We start from the raw sequence: 24,999 nt of genomic DNA on the forward strand, positions 1-24,999 counted from the left end.
AAAATATTTTACAACAAATTTGCATGAGCATGAAAATCACCCTTATTTTAGGGTGATTTTATTTTTCCCTTATGTATTTAAGTAAATAACTTACCTTGCTTTTTTTGCTTGACTAACAAATGAGATACTAACAGATTTTCTTAGATTATAATTTTGTTGTTATTTTGTGTTTTAGTGAAAAAGTCTTGTTGGTAACATGCTGTTTTATTATTTTTGAGTTTTTCAGAGTGTTATCTTTCTGTAAGTTGAGAATATTGTGGTGAATGCATAATTTAGTTGAAAAAGTATAGGCAGTAGCTTGTAACTGGGAATTTTAAATTCAGAATTTAAATTTAAATTGAAAGAGTTTATCATAATATTTCTTACATAATCTGTATTTTACCTTGTGATTTTAGGTTAAAATCATCAGAACTATATCAAGACTACAGCAAAATATGGTTACCAAAGCGATTTAATGTTCAGGAATAGAAGTTAAAAATATGTCCAACTAAGTCTTTTTCCACTTCATATGCATTGTACCAACATCACTTGTAGTGTATCATAGTATATTCCACTTGAGTTGTACTGAATCAGTGTTTTTTCGCTATTCATGAGTATTCTATCCTCCAGATATCCTGCAGATATTGTTCATAAGGGCTAATTCTTCAGTTACTTCCACAGTACTTGAAGATCCAGTTATATTTGTTCACTCATGAAGAGATAAGGAAAAATACTTGAAATCATTTATCTTATTTTCAAATTGACTACTGATAATCTCTCCTAATGGTCTCAACCCTTCAACTATTCTCATCAAAATGACCAATGAACTTAAGCCAGTTTTCTTTTTTTGGACACATTTCTTTGGCTATTGCAATTAGACATAATTTAGTTGACTCGTAGTTGTAAATGGCTTTCCTTGCTTGGCAAACTAATGAGATACTTAAAAATATACTGAAGTTATAAGATTGTCAGTATATTATATTTTCTTGAATACATTCTGGATTGTGATATATATTATGTTTTATAGTTTAAATTTCTTTGGAGTGTTGCTTTCCTGTGAGTTTAGAACATTTCGGTCAGTGCATAGTTTAGTAATATTGGTGTACATTTTGTTCTTTTAGAATGACCATAGTGTCACTGTGTGGTAAACACAATGTTTGCTGTGAACATTGTGTTGTTCCTTAAAAGGGTGATATTTAAAATTCCCTTATCTCTTCTTTTTTTAAAAAAATATTGTAAAGGTGTTGACAGAGGGGTTACAGTTATTATTTCTTCTTATTTTACATGATGTGTGTGCACTGGAATTGAAAAATGTGAATCGTTGAAGGTACAAGTGGCTCAAACCTGTAATCCTAGCTACTCAGGGGGCCTGAGATCTGAGGATTGAGGTTTGAAGCCAGTCTGGGAAGGAAAGTTTATGAGGCTATTATCTCCAATTAACCAACCAAAAACAAAAATCGAGCTTTTTTGCCTTGAGCAAAAAGCATTTCTTTGGCAGAAATTATTGTATTATCATCAATTTTCTATAAATCCATTTCAGTCTCTGTTGAGTCAAAAAAATTAAAAGGCCAATCAAGTCCCCAAACCTTACTGATTAATATAATCTCTAGAGGAATCAGCATTCTTTTGGAAGGCTATTTTGGAATCTTTTTGCCTATTTTTTGAGTCTTTTATAATTTTTCCTACTATTTTTATAACCTTCAATAAATCTATGTTGAGTTTAAGATATGGAAAGGAAGGTAACATTAGTTTTTATGTAGTGGTCATTCTTAAAATGTGCAAACAGTTCATAAATGCTACTATAACAAACAAAAAGTTTCTGTGCAGCAAATGACAATAGTTACTAAACTTTTAAAAGACAGCCAACAGTCTGGAAGAAAATCTTTACCAGTTATACATCTGACGAGGGCTAATATTCATATTATACAAGGAGCCCAAGAAACTAAATCCTCTCAAAATTAATAACCCAGTGAATAAATGGGCAAAGGAACAGAGGCTTCTCAGAAGAAAAAGAGAGAATCACCAATTAACACATGAAGAAATACTCAATATCCCTGTTTCTAAATGAAATGCAAATCAAAACAACACTGAGATTCCATCTCACCCCAGTAAGATTGACCAGCATCTAGACTTTGAACAATAACAAATGCTGGAGGGCTGTGGGGAGCAAGGAACTTATGGTGGGAATGTAAACTAGTACAACCACTCTGGAAAGCAGTTTGGAGATTCCTCAAAAAACTAACCATTAGAACTACTCTATGATTCATCAATATGACTCATAGACATCTCCTAGAGCATTACAAGTAAGAATACAATAAAGACACTTACACATCTATGTTCCTTGCTGCACTATTCACAATAGCCAAGTTATGGAAATAGTCCAGATGCCTTATAATGTGTTCAAAAAATGTGATACCTATATACAATAGAATTTTACTCATCCATTAGAAATAATAATATGTCATTTTCAGGGAAATGGGTGAAATGTTAGGTGAAGTAAACTGGGCTCAGACAGACAGATGGTGGGTGTTTCCTCTCATTTGTGGAAGCTAGATCTAAAATACAACTATGCATATACAAATATGTATAATATATACAGGGATCCGTGCATTTACATACAAGCAAACAGACCAAAGGATGGTATATTTAGGGGAGGAATCCAAGGATTTAACTCCTCCGAAAAATGAATGAATTGTTTATCAAAATGCATACCAGGAAATGTAAACATGTTTCAGGGAAGGTGGGTATGTAAAAAGGAGACAGAGGAATGGAGGGAGAAAGGGTGAGCAACTGCAGTCATTATATTCAGTTACATCATGTAAAACATGAAGCATGTAACTTGAGAGTTGAAAAATGAAGAATGAAGGAAGGGATGACATTGACCGCGAAGCATTAAATTCATAATAGCTTAACTTATGGAATTGTAATCCCTTTGTACAGCTATTAATAATAATATTAAAATGTCATAACAGTATATATATACAGTGTACTTGGCAAATTACTGAATTTTTCTCTTCTGAAATTCACATTGATTTGTCTAAACCTGTATAGGAATTACTCTATCTATCTATCTATCTATCTATCTATCTATCTATCTATCTATCTATCTATCTATCTATCTATCTATCTATCCATCCATCCATCCATCCATCCATCCATCCATCCATCCATCCATCCAGATTCAACAGCTTGTAATAGTCTTTTTTTTTTTTTGGGGGTCCGGTCATGGAGTCTGAACTCTGGGCCTGGGCACTGTCCCTCAGCTCTTCAGCTCAAGGCTAGCACTCTACCACTTGAGCCACAGCGCCACTTCCGGCTTTTTTCTTTTTGCTTATGTGGTGCTGAGGAATCGTACCCAGGGCCTTGAGCATGCAAGGCAAGCGCTCTACCACTGAGCCACCTTCCCAGCCCTGTAATAGTCTTTTATATTTACTGGTCTGGGGCTTGAACTCAGGGTCTGGGCCCTGTCCCTGGGCCTCATAGTGCTCAAGGCTAGTGTTGTACCATTTGAGCAACAGCGATACTTCTGGCTTTTTCTGAGTAGTGTATAGGAGATAAGAGTCTCACAGACTTTCCTGCCTGGACTTGCTTTGAACTGCATCCTCAGATCTCAGCCTCTTGAGTAGTTAGGATTACAGGCATGAGCTACTAGTGACCAACTGTAGTCTTATTTTTTAGACTTTAGATTTCTTTATGTGTAAGTTCTTTGAGGGCAAGTGCTGTAGTTCTTCCTCTAGGGAAAAGTACCACACTCAATGGCATGCTCTTAGACTGCAGAAGTAGAGGGAATGATAAGAAAAGATGATCATGACTTTGAGATGTCTGCCTTTTATCTAGACAGTCATGCTCATTTTAGACATTAAGGATACAAAGTTTGGCACTGTTTTCTCTCAATAATAAGCCAAATAAAATATAATCTCAAGAAAGAAATTTATTATTAAGAGAATTGTTTTCATATAACAGTTCTCCTTGTTAATTTTTGAATGATGGAAAGGTCTTAAATGTTGAATTTTTACTGATTTGTGCAGTGTAGCTATAAATTAAGTTTTGATATTTATATCTAAAGGAGAACCAGAAATTGTTTTTCTTTTTTAAAAATTTTTTTATTTATTTTTTATTGTGAAAATACTGTACAGAGGGGTTACAATTACGTGGGCAAGATAATGAGTACATTTCTTATCAAGCATTGTAGCCTCCTCCTTTGTTTCCCCTTTCCATCCCTTCCCATCCTCCTCTACCCCCCCCCCCCCAATCCTCCCCCCCCCCACCAAAGTTGTAAAGTTCGTTTTCGACATGACAACTTGTACTTCTCATTGTTGCAATGGAGAACCAGAAATTTTTTAATTGAGTTTAAGTGATTTTAAATCAAAATGACAGCAAAGTCATAAATAGTGCCATATTCATTTGTGATTCATGGTTAAATACTTGTCAAATCTGTAACCAAGTATTTTAAGAAATCTGAGTATAGTGGCCTCTGGCCTGTAGTCTCAGCTGCTCTAGAGGTTGAGATGGGAGGTTCACTTGAGACTAGGATTTTACAGCCAGCCTAAGCAACATAGTGGAATTCTGGTCTCTTCAAACTATAGACTTGATTAGAATAAACTCTAATGCTTTCCTTCCAAAAAAAAAAAAGAAAGAAAGAAATCCCAAAAGAGTTACAGAGTTTCTCTAAATTACCGTGAGCAAATTATCTACAACTATTTAATAGCATTAAAAATCACTTGGTGATTGCATATTAAGATCTTTTAGACACTGAGAAGCAATATACTCTGAAGAGTTTATGCATTTGTATGTGCATGTTGAGGAGAAGGAGAGAAAGAGGAAAAGGGAGAGGCAGGCTTTCCTGATCACCATATTTATGTTTCTGCACTCATTTTAGTTAATCACTTAGGCTTTCTTCATTTTATTTTCAGTATTGAAAGCAATTCTGTATGAATGAGCTACATGATGTGTGTGCAGATTGATATTTTTAAAAAGTATGTCAATGCAATAGAAATTGAAATGCTGTTAAATATTGATTTAATATTGCACCTTGTAGCCCCACTAAAATGAGGAGAGCTCCATTTAAGTGTTCTCAGAGGAGATCTTGTTAATTTTGTCATTTTTTTGTAGTGGTACTTTCTGTAGTGGTACTTTCTCACTTTAGTTTCCTTTTCAGCCAATAAAATTCTTATATAGTCAGAACTCAGGGCAAATAAAATTATTGTTAGCATAAAATAAAAATTTCTAGCTGATAATGCTCATTATGCTGACAACTACATATCTGAAAACATGATATAAAACTTCAACTTCTACAATGTCAAAGATTTTTAATGCAGTTGGAAAATATAGCCCAGCGTTGTGGACACGGCATGTATGTTTTGGAAATGCTCCATGTATGCACACACTTGTTCACTCAACACACACCCATTTACTCCTAGAGGGCCCATCCTTCAAGTCTGCCCTCTTTTTTCTACCTGCTGGGTGTGGGTATCCACAAGTGTCTGTGCTTGTCTCTATGTTTGTCCACATCAGCTCTGCAGCATTGCTATGCAGGTGACTTCACGTCACCTGGAAACAATCATCTTACCCTTACTGGCTCTGTAGATACCATCAACCACAGATCTTCACTATCTCATCTATGCTGCTTCCTGAAACAAGCCTCTTCTTTTTAACTTTATTGTGATAGTAATTTCATGTGGCCACTCTTGTTTGAAACCTTGTATTTGTTACCAGTCAGATGTTTTCATTTCACTTATTTTATTTGTTTGGGTAGTACTAGTCCTTGTGCTTGGTAGGAAGGCATAGCTCATTGGAAATAAGAAAGCAAACCTTGCAAATGATCTGGGAAAAGCACGTTCTAAACAAAGGAATGAAAGTGACTTGGAAAAAATGTTCAAGTGGAAAAGGACATTAGCTTTTCCCAGTCACTTGGGAAGCAGAAATGGGGAGGATCTAGGCCAGTGTCCTAGGCAAAACATTAGCAAAACCCCATCTCCCATCAGTAAGCAAGGTATGGTGATGAATACCTGTGTTCCCAACTGCACAGGAGGGCATATGTAGGAGGATCATGGTTCAGGGTAAAATGTGAGACCTTCTCCCAAAAAAAGTAAAACACAAAAGGCTAGAGTTGTAGCTTTACTCATCATCTTAGAAGAACAAATAACTCTCCTCTCCACTGTCTTTCTTTCTAAGTATTTTTATTTTTAAGTAGTTATACAAAGAAGTTGCCACTCAACAAAGCAGTTTACAAATTCAGTGCATCTTGATCAGTGTCACCCCTTTCAACATTCTCACTCATCCCTCCCAACCCACTCCTTCCTCCACTTTTCTTAAATTTTGTAGATGATACATTGAATTTTTGACTGCATTCTCCCTTTTCTCTTTACGTGTCCACCCCCTTCCCCTTGACCCTACCGCTGAACTAATTTTCTCTGTAGTCTTACAAATATGTAGAAGCCGTTTTCAAATTATAAGGTAAACTCCATGAGTAAAAACACTGTCATTTTTGGATAGTTACTGTTTTCTCATTTGTGGCTCACATCATAAATTCTCAATAATATTTGTTTCATAAATGAAATTGTCAATTGTTGTACACATTAAGTGATTTCCAGAATTTTCCTGCTTTTCTTGTCTCATTTGTTGAATATTCTTGTTTTGTTTTCTTTATTTTCTTCTTCTGAGAAAGTTGTATATTTTTCTTAGGCTATTATAACTGGAAGAAGTATATATTTTCATGATTGCTCTGTTGTCAGATAGGGATAACACTTAGACTGTTCCTTTTATTCATCAGTTTGTAAAACATATTTTCAGTTTTCATAAAAGAAAATATTTTGCAAATGCCCCAAAATGATTATCTTTAGCTATGTTATTACTGTGTGTGATGTGTAACTGCTTAGTTTTGATTGATGGATGAATTGTAATTCACAAGAGAACTTAGGATGTTTATCATCCCAGTATCTAAAATCTAGAAGTTGAATGTTTTGTGTACTATTGCTTTATGAGTGACCACAGATGCAACCATCGGTTAATATGCAAATCCGAGGTTTGGATTTTGTTGATTGCTTCAGAGTTTATCAGTAAACAGCTTTCATGGTCCAAGGTATTCTGGCCGAAGATTATGGAAATCTGACGTGAATCAAGTTGTATTAATCTTTGAGGATAACAAATAAAGTACTGAGAGCACTGAGAAATATGTTAGGTTGAATTATGTGAAATTGCAAATTTTATTAGTCAACAAAGTTGAAAATTGATAGTTCTATAAGAGTAAGCCTAAAGTCCTTTGAAAAATAGAACGACTGTGTAAACCTGTCATTTTACTGTTATTTAGTAAATGGAAATTTACATGTCAAATATTAAGCTAGGTTAAGCTGTTCCGGTATAACTTTAATAAACCCTTAAAATATCCAAGGAGAAAATGACACACATCATGCAATTAGAAGAATAATAGTTGTAACAGGTCTCAACTGGAGTGTTATATGTAATCTTGAATCTGGCTGCTTATTCCTTTAATTCAAGTACTCATATATATATATATATATATATATATATAGTAAAAATGCTGTACAGAGGAGTTACAGTTACATGAGCAAGGAATTGCATATAAATCTTTATAAGTATAATGTGTAAAAATTCAATTGTAGAAGCAGGTCAGTATCATTTTTTTTTAGCAACACTGAAGGGAGCAATTTATTTTAATGAAGTACCTGCAGAGGGTGTAGTATACTGTTCATATATTTTCTCTGAAAATTTCTGTGAAATATATGATTAAATTGTACATGCTCTTAGAACCAGATGTCATCTAAATAAGTTAAATTATTTAAGTGATCAGGGCAAATGGAAGTGAGATGAAGGAAAGGAAGTGTCTCAGGTATAGAAAAGTATAAATTGCAGAGCATTAAAAGTTTTGCTAATATGTTAAATGTGTTAATTTTGCTTGATTAACCAGATGTTGTTTGCCTAGCAGAGGAGTTGTAATAATTACACTAATGACGCTAATAATTTTTCCAAATTGCTTTTTCCCATCCCTGCTGTTAATTGTTTCTCTCAATGTGCAAAACTGCATATAGAATGGATTTTAGCATGCATTCTTGAAATGCAGGATGTGAGCTGACTTGTACTAAGTTAGATCGGGGTACTTTCTATAATCCTGTGGATCTGCAGAATTTGTTCTTTTTCCAGAATTTGCCTTCAAGTGAACAACTTACTTTGTGAGAGAGCTTTGGCAGGAGGTTTGGAAGTGGCCAATGGTCATACATGCGGAGGAGCTTCTGAGCCTGTCATTACAGACCTGGGAAGAGAGTCTTAATCGCATGCGAGGTGAAGGTGCATGTGAAACATGAGGTCAATGAAGAACTAGCAGGGTCTTAGGGGTCTACCTTGTTTTACTGTTTTGTTTTGTATTGCTAGGTATGAAATGATCACAAGCATAGAGACAGAAAATAATAGCCATTTACTATCGCATAGTTCATTAATCTGGGAAGGCTTAACAGCATGCTCTGCTTAGTGCCTCCTATGGCAGAAATCATGTCCACTGGGATGAATTCTTATCTGGAGGTTCTGTGGAGGAATCTGCTTCCCACCTGACTTAGGTGCAGGGCAGAAGGTAGCTTCTTGTGGTTGCATGTTGGTGGACTTGTTTCCTTGCTCTGCTCTTGGAGGTGACCCCAATTCCTTCTCCAACTGCTTCCACAAATCTTCCAAGCTTCCAGCAATGCTTCCTGCTTCAGATCCTCTTTGATTTTTCTTTTCCAGCTGGAGAAGCCTCTATTTTTGAAGTGTCTATTGTTATTATATTGAGCTCTACAGAATATACTTTAGGGTATATTTTAGGATACAGAATATACTTTAGTATATATTTTAGAATCTACTGACCTGAGATTTTTAACTATATCTGGAGAATCACTTCCCAGCAGTGCCTAGATTGAATACCAAGGAGGTGGAAAGAGAACACACTTTAGAATTGTGTCTACCAATATGCTTCACTTAGTGCATGTGCTGGCATTATTTAGTAGAAAAATTAAGATAATCCAGAAATTTTAAATCTGTTAATATTCCTTAAAACTAATTGTCTGGGGGGGGGGTGATTTATATGTGCAATGTGTCGTTACTGGTTTTAAGTGAAAACAGTACACACTAATGATACGCAATATTCCATAGAGTAGGACATATTCCTCCGATTAGTAGGACCCTAAATTTATTTTGTATTATTCTTTTTAGTGAGTATCTTAATGGGATTTCTCTCCTGCTCTCATTATCATACATGGAGTTACTTATCCAGAGATCCCCATGTTTATTAAATAAAAAACAGATGTCGTTAATTTGTATGGTTTTCATTATTCTAACCTTTACATTCTTATATTACATTGCTTTTAAACAGTTCTGTATATGCTTATTTTATTATCTGTATATGCTTATTTTAGACATAGGAGTTGTGATTAAAAATTCAATTTAATTCAAATACTGTGACAAGTCAGTATTTCATATTTCAGTTGGAAAGGCTGAATCAGCTCTTGATTGTATGTGGAACACTTCTGGATCTCTTATTTCACCTTAGTTTAAAGCTTGTGATAGGTGTTAATATCCTGTTAATACCTGTCCATGTGTACTCCACAGCATTCGGCGATAACTCATTGTTGTGGGGCCACCTGTAGAAGTGGCCAGCCTTTCAGCAGTTTCAGAACAGCCTGTTATAGTGCTGCTAAAGCACCTCACAGTTACCCAACACCATTAGTCCTTGTTTAGGACATTTTGCTATTTAAAAGATTCTTTCAAGATAGGCACCAGTGGAGGAATGGTAGGCTAGTTTTCAGGATGGGTGGGTTGGTAGAAAGAGAGGATAAAGTTTTCCATATCAACTTGTGTTTTCTTCAAGTAGGTGAACTGTTCCTAGGTGGGTTAAATTGATTCAGATTATAGGGAAACAAGTACTTCTCTTGTTGGAAACACCACATTTAAGACTGCATTAGTTTTTCACTGTAAGGATATCCTTTTTGCTTATATTAAACTGTGGTAAACTATTGGCTTTAGATATGGTTATATTAATCTTGCCAAAATGAGCCTCTCACTCCCATCCTTATGTAACCCAGTTTTGAGCACATACTCAGGGCTTTAGTTTTCATTCTGTGAGCTTCACAGTTGTTTGACTTCTGTTTGCAGCTTACTAACATCTCTCTGAATTTCATCATTAAATGTTAGTGTCCTTTCCATTTGTCTCCTATATATATATATATATATTTGACAAACATACCATAGATATTTTTGTCTTTTAAGAAAATGTTCAGGAAGTTCAGAATAAAGAGCCATGTGATACTACCTCCCTTTTTGTAGTAATTAGTATTCATTGTTTTGTTTAGTATCTTTCTAAAATTACAATTTGATTGTGTAAAGGTGATAAGTACATTTCTTATTTTGGACAATGTTACCCCTTCCTTCACTCTCCCTTAGTTTCTCTCTTGCATCCCTGCCCACAAGTTACATAGGTTATTTTCCACATAGTATATACTGAATAGCATAATGACATTTGTTCATCCTTCCTCCCTCCCTTTCTGTGCCTCCCTGTCACTCCCAAGGGAAAAAAAAGCAAAAACAAACATCACTACCACCACCACCAACAATAACAAAAAAACACAAAACTATGAATTGAACTGGAGTTCATTTCAATAAATAGTATTTTAAATACTCAGAGGAATTACACATTTCAGTTCCTCCCCTAAGAGTATCCTCTTTTAGTCTGACTGTGTGTGAGTCCTGTCTAAGTTATCATGTCCAGTTATATTCTAGATCTAGAGATAAAAGATGTACCTTTAGTCTCTTTCAGCTTGGCTTACCTCATTTAGCATGATTTGTGACTAAGTCCATTTATTTCCCTGCAAATCTTACTTTAATGACTAAATAAAATTCCTTTCTATATAAATGTCATACATAAAATGTCAGATATAGATGATATTTCATCGATCCACTCATCTGTTGTAGGACATCTGGGCTGTTTACATAACTTGGCTATTGTGAATAGTACAACAATGAATATGGATACACAAATGTCTCTACCATATCCTGACTTGTAATGATCTGGGTGGGTACATGCCCAAGAGTGGTATGGCTGGATTATAGGGAAGTTCTATGCTTAGTTTTTTGAGGAATCTCCAAACCTTCAAGAGTAGTTGTACGAGTTTGCATTCCCACCAAGAGTGTAATAGGGTTCCTTTGCTCCCACATTCCTGCCAGCATTTGTTGTTCAAATTCTTGATGTTGGCCAATTTAATGGGTGAAATGGAATCTCAAAATTGTTTTTGATTTGGATTTCCCTGAAGGCCAGGGATATTGAGCATTTCCTCATGTCTATTTGCCCTTCTATTCTCTCTTAAACTTTTTTGCCCATTTATTCATTGGATTATTGGTTTTGAGAGGTGTTAAATTTTTGAGCTCCTTGTATAGTTTGGATATTAGGCCTTTGTCTGATATATTGCTGGTAAAGATTTTCTCAGTCGGTAATCTCTCCTTCTAGTTTCGTAACTATATCCTTTGCTGTGCAGCAACTTTTGTTGTAATCTCATTTGTCAAGTCTCTCTCCCATTTGCTGTGCCCCTGTGACTCTTTTCAAAAAGTTCGTACCAGTGCCTATAATTTCTAACGATTCTCCTATACCATCTTGCAATAGTTTTAAAGTTTCCATTCTGGCATTGAGGTCTTTGACCCACTTTGAGTTGATATTGGTTGGTGCATGGTGACAAATAGAGATCCAGCTTTAGTTTTCTTCATATGGATGTACAGTTTTCCCGACACCAATCACTGAAGAGTCCATATGTTTTTGGTTTTCTTGTCAAATATCAGATAACCATAAATGTATGACTTTATTTCTGGGTCTTCTAGTCTGTTCCATTGATTTTCAGGCCTGTTTTTGTGCCAGTACCAAGCTGTTTTCGTTATAATAGCTCCATAGTAGAGCTTGAGGTCTGGGACAGTAATATCCTGTTTTTGAACCAATTTGTACTCTACATCTTTTGATTTAGAGAATTGAATCCATTGATATTGAATGCTACTATGGAGAAATATGTCATGTTTTTTTCCATTTTGTAGTTTTTTTTTTTGTGGCTTGTATCCTTCCTCTTGTTTACTAAACTTGTATGCTAGTGATTTTTACTGAATGTGGTATTCCCTTGACTTGGATAGTCTTTTTCAGATATTATGCTTCCCTTTAGAATCCTTCATAGTAGTGTTCATATGTTCCATTAGTTTTGGTTTGTCATGAAAAGTTTTAGTTTCTACATCAACTTTGTTCTGTTGACTGTGCTTTCAGCTATGCTTTATCATAAGGCGATAGAGCCTTTCATGCTTCCAAGCTCTTGGCTGATGCTGACTCTCATGTCCTTTATTGACATTTTCATGGTGTCTATCTCTTTGTTGAATTTGCCCTACATTTGCTTCATAAGTATTTAATGTTTCATTCTTCTTGGATGTCTAAATGCATTTTCTTCATCATTTCCTCCCTGTATTCTTCTATTGTTTGTGGATCTGCACTTTTATTTCATTGGCCAGTTTTCTCATTTCTTTAATGATTATTTTGCATTTCCTTATTTCTTCTTTGTTCTTGCTAGAGTCCGCCCCTCTCTAGTCCTCATGTTGTTTAGTATAACATTAATACTATTAACTATTGTTTGATATTTCCATTGTTTTAAAATCATTTTCCATTGTTTTTCCTCTTTTCCATCCTTGAGCCTATTGAAAATATATTGTTTTTCTTTTTTTCTACGAGTGTCTATTCTTACTTCTGTATCTTCTTTAGTTGGTGGCTTTCCTCTTTGTTATGCTGTTTTACCTAAATTGCTTAGAGTTGGAATGGCAGGTTATGTGAGGTTACTTGGTATGTAAATATTTTAATTTACTTCATCCCTCTGGTGCTTGGTTTTCCTTTAAAGCCCAACCCTAAGTCAGGTGGCAGGTTTGCAGGGAAGACTGTTCCTTTTAAAGTCCAGTGATACTTGATACTGCTATTTGAAGTGTTGGTCTCGCTTTGTTGGTCAGTTTTTCCTCTATGTGCCAAAAAACTTGAGAAAAACAAGTAAAAGGAAGAAAAATTTGTTTTCCCAGGTTCGAGTCCATATTCTGCTTTTGATGTGTTGTATATATCTGTGAAACTACCAACACTAAGATACACAGCATTATTTAGCACCTAGGTTTCTCTGTATTCCTATAGGTCAGATGTAACACCAATACCTTTCCTATGAATAATTTTCCCTATTCATGAACCTCATCTAAATGTAGGGACTTAACAAGATGTCCCTTTCTCTGGGTTCCTTCACACAGCAAAATAACCTGTATTTTTAATTTTCTTTGATAGATTACTAATTAGCTATTTTCCAAGCACAGAATTCCATTGAATAAATATGCCATAACTTATAATTTATTCAATTTACTTATAATTTATCCATCCCCATGTATAGGAATATTTGTAGGATTTATTAATCCTTACTTCAATATCATAATGTCTCTATTAGTATTGCTTTAAAGGATTCCTGAGATCCAGGCCAGCCTGAACTAAATAGAGATAGAGAGACCTATGTAAAAGAAAACAAAAACCTGAAAAGCAGAAAACAAAATACTTGATAGAATTATTTTGTCTTATGATTTTGGAGGCTGAAATGTCTGCTCTCAGGTGGCTACACTGGGTGAATGAAACTTGCTTTATAATAACCCATTCTTACAGGACTTGACTCAACCTTGTCACAGTGCATTCATGGTTTCTTGAGGTGGTATGGAAGTGATTTGGTCCTTTCTCACTGAGCGTCACCTCTGAAGGTTCCAAATCTTCAGTCTTCAGTATATAATCCTTCAGAGGATAAGACATAAACAACTTACAGTGAGAAGCAAGTTCTTCAGCTCCAGGCTTATACATTTCAGGGTAAACTATTAAATGTCTTGGCATATTATGTGTCAGACAAATATGGCTAGCTTTACCTTTATATTTTTATATTTATAAAAATATAGAAAACAAGAATAAAATATATTATGCAAAATAATACATATGCCTAATAAAAATATGAAATTGTGTTCAACTCTTTTACTTTCCTATCTACAAATGGAAGGTGAAGAAACAGTGTTGTCAGAGCTGCCAAGGTAAAGATCAACAGTACTCAGTGTTTCTGACACTGTGAGAAATGTGTATTCAGGGTACCCCATAGTAGGGATTCGTGTCAATTAGATCAGGCATTCTGAAGGATTATTTAGCAATGTATAACCAACTACTAAGAGTTAGGTACTTTTACATAAAAATAGTGCTATTGATATAAAGAACTATAATTCTTTAGTTATAGATTTCATAGAAACTGCTTTTTAGGGTAACTACAATTTTACATTTCTTTAACTGTTTTCCTTGAGACATAATAAATTTTAGGTAATTGTGGCATTTGGGATATAAGATACAAATAAATGTGTCTACACATTTTATTGGCCCTTGCTCAAGGAATTTATCCTCTTATGAATAGAAAAGACTTTAGAGAATAAGACAATTTGCCATCAGATGTGAATGGAAAGATAAGATGTTCCAGTGTGTACTTGGATGGATTCTATGAAAGATGCAGAAAATTATTGGTATTTATCAAAGTTATGGATACAGTTTTAAGTGGAATAAGTAGATTTGAATTGCCTTTGATAGAGACAGCTATATATGGGGCAATGAACACTTCAGTTTGAATTACATAATGAAAAGAAATATGCTAGTGATGGCATAATATACCTCTAATCTCCATTTCAGAGGCTGAGTCTTTGTGAAATTGAGTAATAGAAGTTTGAAACCAGCTTGGACTTCATGAAGAGACCCTGTCTCAAAAGCAGAAGCAATCTATTAGTCTTTTTGGAGCACATCTTTTTTTTTTTTTTAGTAGGCCATGCAATTTGTAGCCTAGAATGGCCTTAAACTAAAAGTCCTGTCTCTGCCTGAGTATTGGGACTATAGGCATGTGCTACCATACCCAGTTTTGATGAACTTCTGTTATCTTTTTTCTATTGATGAATGATGCCATTTATATGTAGCTGATTTTATAAATTCTGTTTTGGAAATATAATTAAGTAGAGATTCTAAAATGAGTAAATAGGCAAAATTATGTATTTTCAATGAATGAATTTCACTTAATGAACTATTTTTGAAAAGTATACCTGCTTAATCTTTGATGAGGAACAACAGCATAAAGTTACTAAACTACTTATTTTCAGTAGAGACTTAGACAGTTTTATATTTTTAAAAAATATAGATGAGATTATTAGTTTATTAGGTGATTAAGTAATAGGGTACTATATTTCCTTTTAATTCTATTCACTTAATCTTAAAAGAATATGACTCTGTAAGGGTGTTTGTATTTATTAGTTCACAAAGCATGCTGAGCAGCGAGGATGTGCTTGGATTGTTGCCAGAGTAAGGAAAAATACTGAATCACAGATGGGTTGAACTAGTAGAGTAAATGTGCCTTCTCCAGTCCTCTGAAGCTTCCTGGTTCATTATTACCACTTACCTTTTTTGGCAGAGGTTTTCCTGTCATGGCCTCTGTATGGCCTGTGCATCTACCTCTGCACAAGTAACATGTTTCACCTAAGATTGCAGTCAGTTGTGGTTGCAGAGGTATCTGTTCCATAATGTGCTTCTCACTGGGGGATGATAGTCTGGGTAGCTTCTTATTCTGGTTTACCTGTTTATTAGAAACGATGGCCTCTCCAACACAGATGGCTTGTTTTCATAAGAAACTATTTTAACCTTCAGTCTATCAAGTGACATTATCATCACCCACCAACTCAATCCATCCGGTGGAGCCTTTTTTTTTTTTTTGGTCGTGGGGTCTGAACGCTGCGCCTGGGCACTGTCCCTCAGCTCTTCAGCTCAAGGCTAGTGCTTTCCCTATCACTTGAGCCACAGTGCCACTTCCGGCTTTTTCTGCTTATGTGGTGTTGAGGAATCGAATCCAAGGCCTCATACATGCAACACAAGCACTCTACCACTGAGCCACTTTTTTAAGTCCTTTTTTTTGCCAGTCCTGGGGCTTGAACTCAGGGCCTGGGCACTGTCCCTGAGCTTCTTTTTCTCAAGGCTAGCACTCTACCACTTGAGCCACAGCGCACTTCCAGCTTTTTCTATTTGGTACTGAGGAATTGAACCAGGGCTTCATGCATGCTAGGCAAACATTCACCACAAAGCCACATTCCCAGCCATATTCTTTTATAATTTTAACTCAAATCTTGTAATTTACAGAATACTGAAACACTATTAAAATTGCAACAGGTTAAGCCTAGCCAGCCAGATAAATTTTGGTATACAAACATATATCATATTGAAAATTAAAAATACATATTAAAAAATGAAAAGTCAGATGGGCACTGGTGGCTCATTCTTATAATCTAGCTTCTCAGGAGGCTGAGATCTGAGGATTGTGGTTCAAAGCCAGCACAGGCAGAAAAGTCCCTGTGAGACTCTTATCTCCAATTAACAACTCAAAAACCAAACCAGAAGTGGCACTGTGGTTCAAGTGGTAGAGAGCTAGCCTTGAGCACAAAGAGTTTCAGGGACAGTGCCCAGGCAAAAAAGAAAAATGTTTGAATATTTTTTCCCCCAGCAAAACAAAGATGATCCAGGTTGTTATTATAAGTGTTACCTGATGAAGTCTTTTAGCTGAGTGATTTGAGGAAAATACCATTATTTTGTGCTTCTTTAGGATATTTTCATTAGTCCAAAATTTTTTATGTATCTTCACATTTACCCTCATTATTTTCTAGAGTGCTGTTGTCTCCCTCTTTTTCTTTCTTCTTTTTTTTTTTTAAATCAGAGCTTGAACTCAGTTCTTTACAATCTCACTTAGCATTTTCATACTCTGAGGGTGCTCTACAACTAGAGCCATACCTCTAGTTCAGTTTTTATTTTCTTTTACTGGTAATTGGTGTTGTGTACTTTTTTCTGGCTCTGAACTGAGATCCTCAGATCTTAGTTCCTGAGTAGCTAGGATTATGGGCATGAGCCACCAGCACCCAGCTTCATCTTTTGATGTTTGTAATCATTGTGAAATACTTGTCAAATTTCTTGTCTTTTTGATTTTGGATGGAAAGTGAAAGCTATGGGATTAGTGAATATATTCAATGAAATAAAAATGCAGACTGTAAAAATATGCCTCTGTACTCCCAAAAATATGTCCACGAAAGAGAATGTAACCATTTGGGCACCATAATACAAGCACTGGATGATGAATTATGAATTTTTTTTATTGTGGTATCAACTTGTAGGTCAAGACTTGGCGAATTTCAGCTTCCTGGCTACTTCTTAGTGAAAATAAACATTAATTGGAACGTGGCCATGTTTGGTCATTGTGTGACTACTTTTATACTGCAATGTCAGAATTGAGTAGTGGCAGAGACAGTGTGTCCCACCAGCTAAAATATTTGCCAGTTGCCCTGTTAAGAAAAAGTTTGTTAACTTGTATTCTAAGTATTATTTTTCCTTTCTTTCCTTGTGCCTTTGTTAGCACTTTTTCCTTCCTTTCTACCTTCCTCCCTCTCCTTTCTCCCTCTCCTCTCCTTTTCTACCTCCCCTCTCCTTGTCCACCTCCCCCTTCCCCTCCTTCCTTTTTATTTTTCCCCCCTTCTTCTCTCTCTCTCCCTTTTACCAGTTGCCTTTGATTTATTCTTTTGTTGTTTTTTTAGGAGGGTGTTCTGGGTAACTCATGGCCTACTGCTGGTCTGCTACTCCACTTGAGCTACACCCCCTAGTCCTCATTTCTTAAAATGATTTTTATTTTAGTAATTTTGAATTATTGATGAATAATAGTAAAATACTGATAAAAATAATTCCTAGATTTATGAAATAACTTGCTAGACAAAAGAAGAATGTAAGAGTCAATAATACATAAGATTTATTTTTAAAAATCTATGACAATTGCGAGGTAAGAAAGTTTTATTTCACCATTAAAGAATATATATGTATATATTTTATATGTATATATACATCTATATGTATATATATTATTATTCCATGATAGTCTTCTAAAGGGAATAAAGGACATTAAGGAGTATCAGCTATTAAAAACAGGGCTGGGCACAGAGTGGCTGAGAGCTGTAATCCTAGCTACACAGAGACACAGGCTAGGAAGCTCACTGTGGAGCCTCACCTTACATGAAAATTGCAGATTGTATGTGAAGAGTAAGTGTAAAGCACAAGGAAGTAGGGGATATGGCTCAAGTGGCCCTATGTTCAAACACTAGTCTTTTCCCTTTTAAAAAACCTTAATTTGCTGGGCTGGGAAGGTGGCTCAGTGGTAAAGCACTTGCCTTTCATGCATGAGGCTCTGAGTTCAATTCCTCAGCACCACATAAGCAAAAAGAAAAAAGCCGGAAGTGGCGCTGTGGCTCAAGTGGTAGAGCGCTAGCCTTGAGCTGAAGAGCTAAGGGCTAGCGCCCAGGCCCAGAGTTCAGACCCCACGACCAGACCCCCCCCCCCAAAAAAAATCTTAATTTGCTAAGGAAAAATAGGATCTTAAAAATAAGAATTTGTTCTTTTAGTGTTTGTGTACCAAGAGCTAATGTGTACAGCTCATAGATTGTTAGCTTGTATTACTGGAAAATCAAAACAAAACACAACTACTTTGGTCCTTTCTTTTTCCTATAGGAATTTTTTTCTTCTTTTCGTCTTGTGTCATTTTGTGTGCTTACTAAGGCTTGAACTCAGGACCTCTTACTCTCATTCCATTCACAGCTTGCATATTCTACCACTTGAGTCATGCCTCTAGCTCTGACTTTATGCTGGTTAATTGGTGACAAGAATCTCTCAGATTTGTTTGTCTTGCTTACCTCCAAGCTCTGATTCGTAGATCTCAGACTCCTTAGTAGCTAGAATTATATGTGTGAGCCACCTGTACCAAGCAAGAAAATCCTTGGGAGGGAGGGGGGAGGCTGGGAAGGGAGGTGAAGGGTAAACAAAGGAGGAGGCTGCAATGCTTGGTAAGAAATGTACGCATTATCCTGCCCATGTAATTGTAACCCCTCTGTACAGTATGTTCACAAATAAAATAAAATTAAATAAAAAAAAATTCAGTTACAGTGAATTTTCTCAACTCACATTACTGTTGATCTTCCCTAATAAATCATGTAGCATAGTCTACATCAGTTCAGTGGAAGCTTTTCTGTTCTAAATCATGGTAATTATAGTGTAAATTTATTCATGATAGATATTTGGACTTGGTTGTCTAGATGGTTTAGAGCTTGTTTGTTTTTCAGTGTTTTAAAAATGATGCAGCTTGGGCTGGGAAGGTGGCTCAGTGGTAGAGCGCTTGCCTTGCCTTGCACGCATGAGGCCCTGGGTTCGATTCCTCAGAGGCCAAGAGTTCAGGCCCCACGACCGGACTCCCTCTCCCCCCCCCCAAAAAAAAATGATGCAGCTGAATGTATCACTAAAATTAAAAATTCCCCTGTGAAAGCTAAGGTAGAATAAGGAATATATTGAAAATATACTTGTCACTTCCAAGTAATAGAATGAAAAATGTATGTTGTGACCTGCTTATTGTTTATATTAACATTTTATCCTTTATTATCGTAACCAAGATCATTTTGCTGTAACAACTCTCAGGGGAGATTTAATCTTATTCTGAGACTCATAACAGCTACTTTTAAAATTTGATTGTGAAACAAGAAAATTCTTAATTTTACAGAAACTTTTTTATATGGTAAAGCCAGATATTTAAATTAGGTCAGTATTTTTACTTATTCTTAATTCAAACTTGAATGTTACAATTAAGGAGCAATTATTAAACTGAAATGTTTTGCTATTGGCATAAAGTCAGCAGAACCAGGAACATTCACATTAATCTGATTTTTAAAGAAATATTAGTATTAATGATCATCATATATCCTTTCTTTGTTTTTTAAGGCAAGAGGAGCAGATGTTCCAGAGATTCCTGGAGATCTTACTCTTAAGACATGTAGCAATACAGCGAGTATGAAGGTTAATAAACATGTAAAAAAGTAAGTATAGTTTTTGTTTTGTTTGGTTTTTGGTTTTTGTTTTTTTGTCGGTCCTGGTGCTTGAACTCTGGGCCTGAGCGCTGTCCCTCAGCTCTTCAGCTCAAGGCAAGTGCTCTACCACTGGAGCTACAATGCTGCTTCCGGTTTTCTGGTGGTTTTATTGGAGATAAGAGTTTCACGGACTTTCCTGCCTAGGCTGGCTTTGAACTGCCATCCTCAGATCTCAGCCTCCTGAGTAGCTAGGATTACAGGTGTGAGCCACCGGTGGCCGGCATATAGTTTTTTTTTTTCTAGATGAATTTCTGTAAATGGAAATTTTTTATCTCTGATGGGTTTTTTTGTTTGCTTATGAAATAAGCTCATACTACACGTACAGTAAATTATACGGTTAAGACGTAAATTATGATTCAGTAATCAATGGACCAAGCCTGCAGATTATTTACCTTTTTTAAAAAATATATTTTATTTTTTGTCTTGAAATGTCAGTGTCTGTTAGTTTAAATTTGTAGACCAGGAATAATCCAAGCATGTGTTTCCTTTTTGGTACCTGCAATGTATCCTTTCATTCATTTTGAAAAATTAGCTTTGTTGGTTAAGTTATGGGATTGTTAGGTGTTAGGTTTGTTTTGAGGAATCTTGAAGTAGATGCTAAGAATTGACTGTTAAATGAAACGAATACCTAAAATTTCCCCTGGTTTTAGGGAAACCCATCTTTTTACTCAGTAAAGAATGGTTAGCTAGTTAGCTCTTCTTCTTTTGTAAGTAGAGGAAAGAGAAGGATAAAAATGTCCATTCTGTATCCAGGTCCACCACACCAGGACTGATGGGCTGTGACAACATACACAGGTAACATCCTGTTTGTACTTTGCTTTGTGAATGATGCTTCTCCTTAGAAGCTGGAGGGTCACCACCAGTTTTGATAGCATTTGCCAAAAGTACAAAAGCTTTTCTGTGGGCATTGACTTGGGCAAGATTAGGAAAGTACAGTGATGGTTTTTATTTTTCATTTTTGGTTAGCTCTTTGTACTTAATACATTTGATTTAGGTATTTCTGAAAAGTTTTATGTGGATGTTTATGGCTTACGTGCATGTAATTAGCAGGTTTTTTTTTTCATTTCATTACCTTTAGTTGCACAAAAGAGTTGATATTTTAACAAAACAGTTTATGAATATACTATATCTTGTTAGTAAATTGTTGGTTTGCATGACCTCTTAATATTATGTTTTTCCCTAGATATGGTAATTTTGACTATTGTACTTTGTGGTTTCATATTTATTTTCATGTACTTCAGGTTACCATTCACGAAGGGTCACTTTCCAAAGATGGCTGAATGTGCACATTTTCATTATGAGAACGTTGAATTCGGCAGCATACAGGTATGTTTGATACAATTACATCCTGAATCAGAGTAATGGGTGTGGCACTTCCAGGTAGTTTTTCTATTGGATGAGATAAAATATTTTATCTTGCCTAATACTGACTAGTATTTGATGCTAAGTTAACACGTAGTATCAACAACCGTACTAACATACATCAGTTAAGGAAAATCCATACTCCCACACTCTCTCTTATCTTGTATTATGTCTTTGGGTTTCATTGTGGCTTTCACTTCTGATTTATATAACCTAGCTAATCACTAATAGGTGATTATTAATCACTGTAGGTACTGACACTTGGTAGGTTACAGTGCTCCGATTTGATTCTTTTTCTGAGTTATTTTGTCTGTGATTAGCATTTACATTCACATATAATTATAGAATTTAACTTGTTGACATTGAGCTAAATACTTTGCTCTTATTATCAGTCATTTTCACCTTAATGTGAAAAACCTATAGAAAAAATTTTAAAAATTAGGAAGATAAAAATTGTTTTATTTCCTAAGAAGATTAAACAAATGGCATTCTTCATTTTACCTGTTTTTAAAATAGGCTAAAAGAAACAAACACTTTTTTATTTTTCCAACACTACATAGAGAGGTTCTCTACCTTGTGCCTGTCTCTCTAACTCTGTTTTTTCTGGAAGAGCCTATGTTTCTTGAGGTGCAAGTAGAGACATTTTAGCATAGAATCTACTGTTACCTTCTGATGCTGACAGGGTTTAGGGCTTGAGGCCCAGGCTCCTCCCTCAGCTCCATATGGCCAAGCTCAGCCTGTCAGAAAGCAGCTCCTGAGGGCAGCATGGTATGCCCTGCCACAGGATATCTGACCTATCACTGGTTACAGCATTACAAGACTATCCTTCTCCATATCCAGAAGGCACTCAGACACTCTGACGATAAGGGGCAATACTGAGCCTCTCCTTCAGGCAGACAGAATGAACGAGACAACTAGTTTCTAGTCAGCAGCATTTGTACTTAATCATTTCAGTGAACCAAACTTAAACAGACAACATAGCTTAAATACAAAAACACAATTTTATTTTGTGAAAAATATTTAAAAGTTGGGGAGGCTTGGGGCTAGGAGAAGGCTGGAGAGGATCCAGTTGCAGACAAGTAACTAAGGTCCAAGTTCCACCAGTCTCCTGATAGGCTGGGGATGCTCCCCTGCAACCAAGATAAGTTTGTGGGAGAGCATCCATGCAGTGAAGGTCTTTGCTTTCCTGAGCTGCCAATCCTTAAATGTCAAAATACCTGGGCCATAGTTCTTAGTCAGAACTGTGGTCACAAAATTGTGTCAGTTTCCATCTTGATTTAGCCAGGCCCAGGAGACTGAAGATAGTTTAGGCCACAGTGGCAACATGTCTCCTCCACATATCCACTTCAGAAATGTGTGGTGCTAGAGAGGGAGACGTAACCCATGGGGTAGTGCATGGTTGGTGGGTATGGAAGGAGGCTCTGGAAGGCTCGATCAGCATCCTGTGTGCTCTGGGAGCTACTTTACTGGAGTTGAGGACTCTGAACTGGGGCAGGGGATGCAGAGCACTGTCCACTGTGGTCTTTAAGCAAAGCAAGATTCATGGTTGTATAATAAGGAACAAATTCCACAGGTGACTCAAGAGGATAAAGGAGCAAAATTGGGGCAAGAGAATCCCTGAGGAACCAAACAACTGTTTGAGTTAAGGGCTTCTGTAACTGCCACTTCCTGCACTTCACCAAGGCAACTGCTACCTCTAGGAGGAATACCACTGAAGCTTGGGCTTGGTTTGCTTCATGGAAGTCAGAGGGTCAGAGGTTCTTTCTGGCAGGTGCTGGGTCCAGATTTCTGCAAAGGATGTGTAGCAGAAGGGGTAGTAATGGAGTCCACTTCTTGTGGTTGTGCTTCCTTTGGGCCTCCAGTATCTGTCCAGCATCTGGGGTTTTGTACCCTGCACCATCGACAAATGAAGGTGCCACATCCAAAAGGTTGAACACCTAGGAAGCCTTGGTTGTATCCGACAACATTGAGAAGGCGAGACTGCTGTCTACTACCCACAAAGGATGTAAAGGTGCCTGCGACTGCACTGCGTCTGGCTTAGAAGCTGAATGCTCTACACGTGTTACTGGTGCCTGGGATGGCTACACCTAGTCCAAAGTTCCAACTACCAGCTGGGCTGCTGAGCTCTCAAATAGGAAAGGATAAGTAGACCTGCCAGTAAACTACTAGCCCCCTGGTCATCTGGGTGAAGTCTGGGAGGCAAGAGGGGCCTGACATGAAGGAAGACATCATGCTGGTGCCTCTGAAGGTGGAATGCATACTGGCAGAGATGTGGAAGGTAGAGACTGTGCCTTCTGGAACATTCCAAAAGGGAAGAAGCTGCCAGAGCTCTGGCAAAGGCTGGCCTGATACTGATGTCCCTATATGGCCCCAAATGGCTGAGTGTGGGCCCCTGCATAGTCCTAGAGAGTGGACAGGACATCAGAGATATAGGGAAAGTTAAAGATAGGGAATAGGGAAAGTTGAAGATAGGGTTGGTGGTGTTAGGGAAGTCAGGTACTGTTGGTGGGTGTTGGCAGCAGATATGGTGGGGAGTGGACTTGGGAAAGCACTATAGCTGGTTTTGCTGCTACTGTTGGCCACAGAAGTGACACTGGAGAGGTGCTGGCTAGAAGAGGTGGCAGCTGCTGAGGGCTTCAGGTCTCTAGGCTTACTTAATTGAAATAAGGTGGTGGGGGGAGCCCGAGACAGGAGTGCCTGGGAGGAAAAAGTGGTAGCACTTGCCATAACATTCACCCCAGGGTCAGATGCAGGCTTGGAAGCTCAGTTTTTGGCTGTTGCTGAGGATCTCAGGTCTGGAGGATTGCTGAAATGGAATATAAGAAAAGGGGGAGCACCAGAGAGGAGAGGCTAGGAAGAGGATGTGATGGAACTGGCTACAGCATTTACCCCAAAGCTAAGTGGCAGCCTTGGAAGCTGAATCATTAGATGAACTGGCAGTGTTGACAAAAGCTATAGTAGAAGGAGCAGTGGCTAGAAAAGGTATAACAAAGTAGCTGGTTGCTTGGAGAAGAAGTCCTTGGCTACAGCTGGTGTCTCAGCCTGAGGGGCTGCAGGTGTCTTGGTGTCAATGACTTGGGTCCTGGATAATGTCCCAGGAAAGCATCAGAAGAATTGTTCTGTTGCAATTCAGGCAATGAAGTGCCTATAGGGACCTGAGAAAGGCTGGGTGTCTTGGGAGATGCAGGGGCTGAAGTGGTGGCTGCTCCAGCTGTTTTGGGGAAGACCTGCGTGTCTCTGCGATTCTCCATGTTATTCTAGCTCTCCAACAGACAGTTAGTGTCTGGATCTGGGAGGGAGGCTGGTGAGAAAATAGGGCCCGAGAGTGGATGAGGCACCAGAGTTACAGGAAAGGTTGAAAATGAGGGTGGTGGTACTGCCAGTAGCACACATAGTAAATGTGAACAAAGGCTGAGTGGTGGGTGGCTTCTCAGTGACAGAACTGGAGATGGATGCCATTGTCCTTATCCTATAAGGTCTCTTTAATTCTCAGCAACTTTGCTCTCTTTTCTTGGTCCATATCTTCAGTAGTTATGGCATAGCCAAGCTGGGGACCTTCTCCTGGGGTGCAGCTGCAGTTGAGCCTTCTGTTTATGGGTACCCGGCCTTCCTATTGTGAATAGCAAAGCCCAAGTTTGG

General features: G+C 37.1%; 1 protein-coding gene across 2 annotated transcripts in view; it reads left to right on the forward strand.

Annotated features, from left to right (window-relative positions):
* The window catches only part of Arhgap32 (Rho GTPase activating protein 32), a 236,650-nt gene that overhangs the window by 109,037 nt on the left and 102,614 nt on the right, over positions 1-24,999 (forward strand). The window contains exons 3-5 of one of the 2 annotated variants that reach the window (XM_042674912.1): positions 19,853-19,947; positions 20,752-20,793; positions 21,240-21,324. In XM_042674912.1, the coding sequence (XP_042530846.1) occupies positions 19,853-19,947; positions 20,752-20,793; positions 21,240-21,324 (222 nt within the window). The remainder of the gene's footprint in view (positions 1-19,852; positions 19,948-20,751; positions 20,794-21,239; positions 21,325-24,999) is intronic. The other variant, XM_042674913.1, reaches the window with a different exon arrangement.

The sequence above is a fragment of the Dipodomys spectabilis genome, unplaced genomic scaffold (assembly GCF_019054845.1).
Source record: "Dipodomys spectabilis isolate Male_0828 unplaced genomic scaffold, ASM1905484v1 ptg000023l, whole genome shotgun sequence".
In the NCBI taxonomy this organism is placed as follows: domain Eukaryota; kingdom Metazoa; phylum Chordata; class Mammalia; order Rodentia; family Heteromyidae; genus Dipodomys; species Dipodomys spectabilis.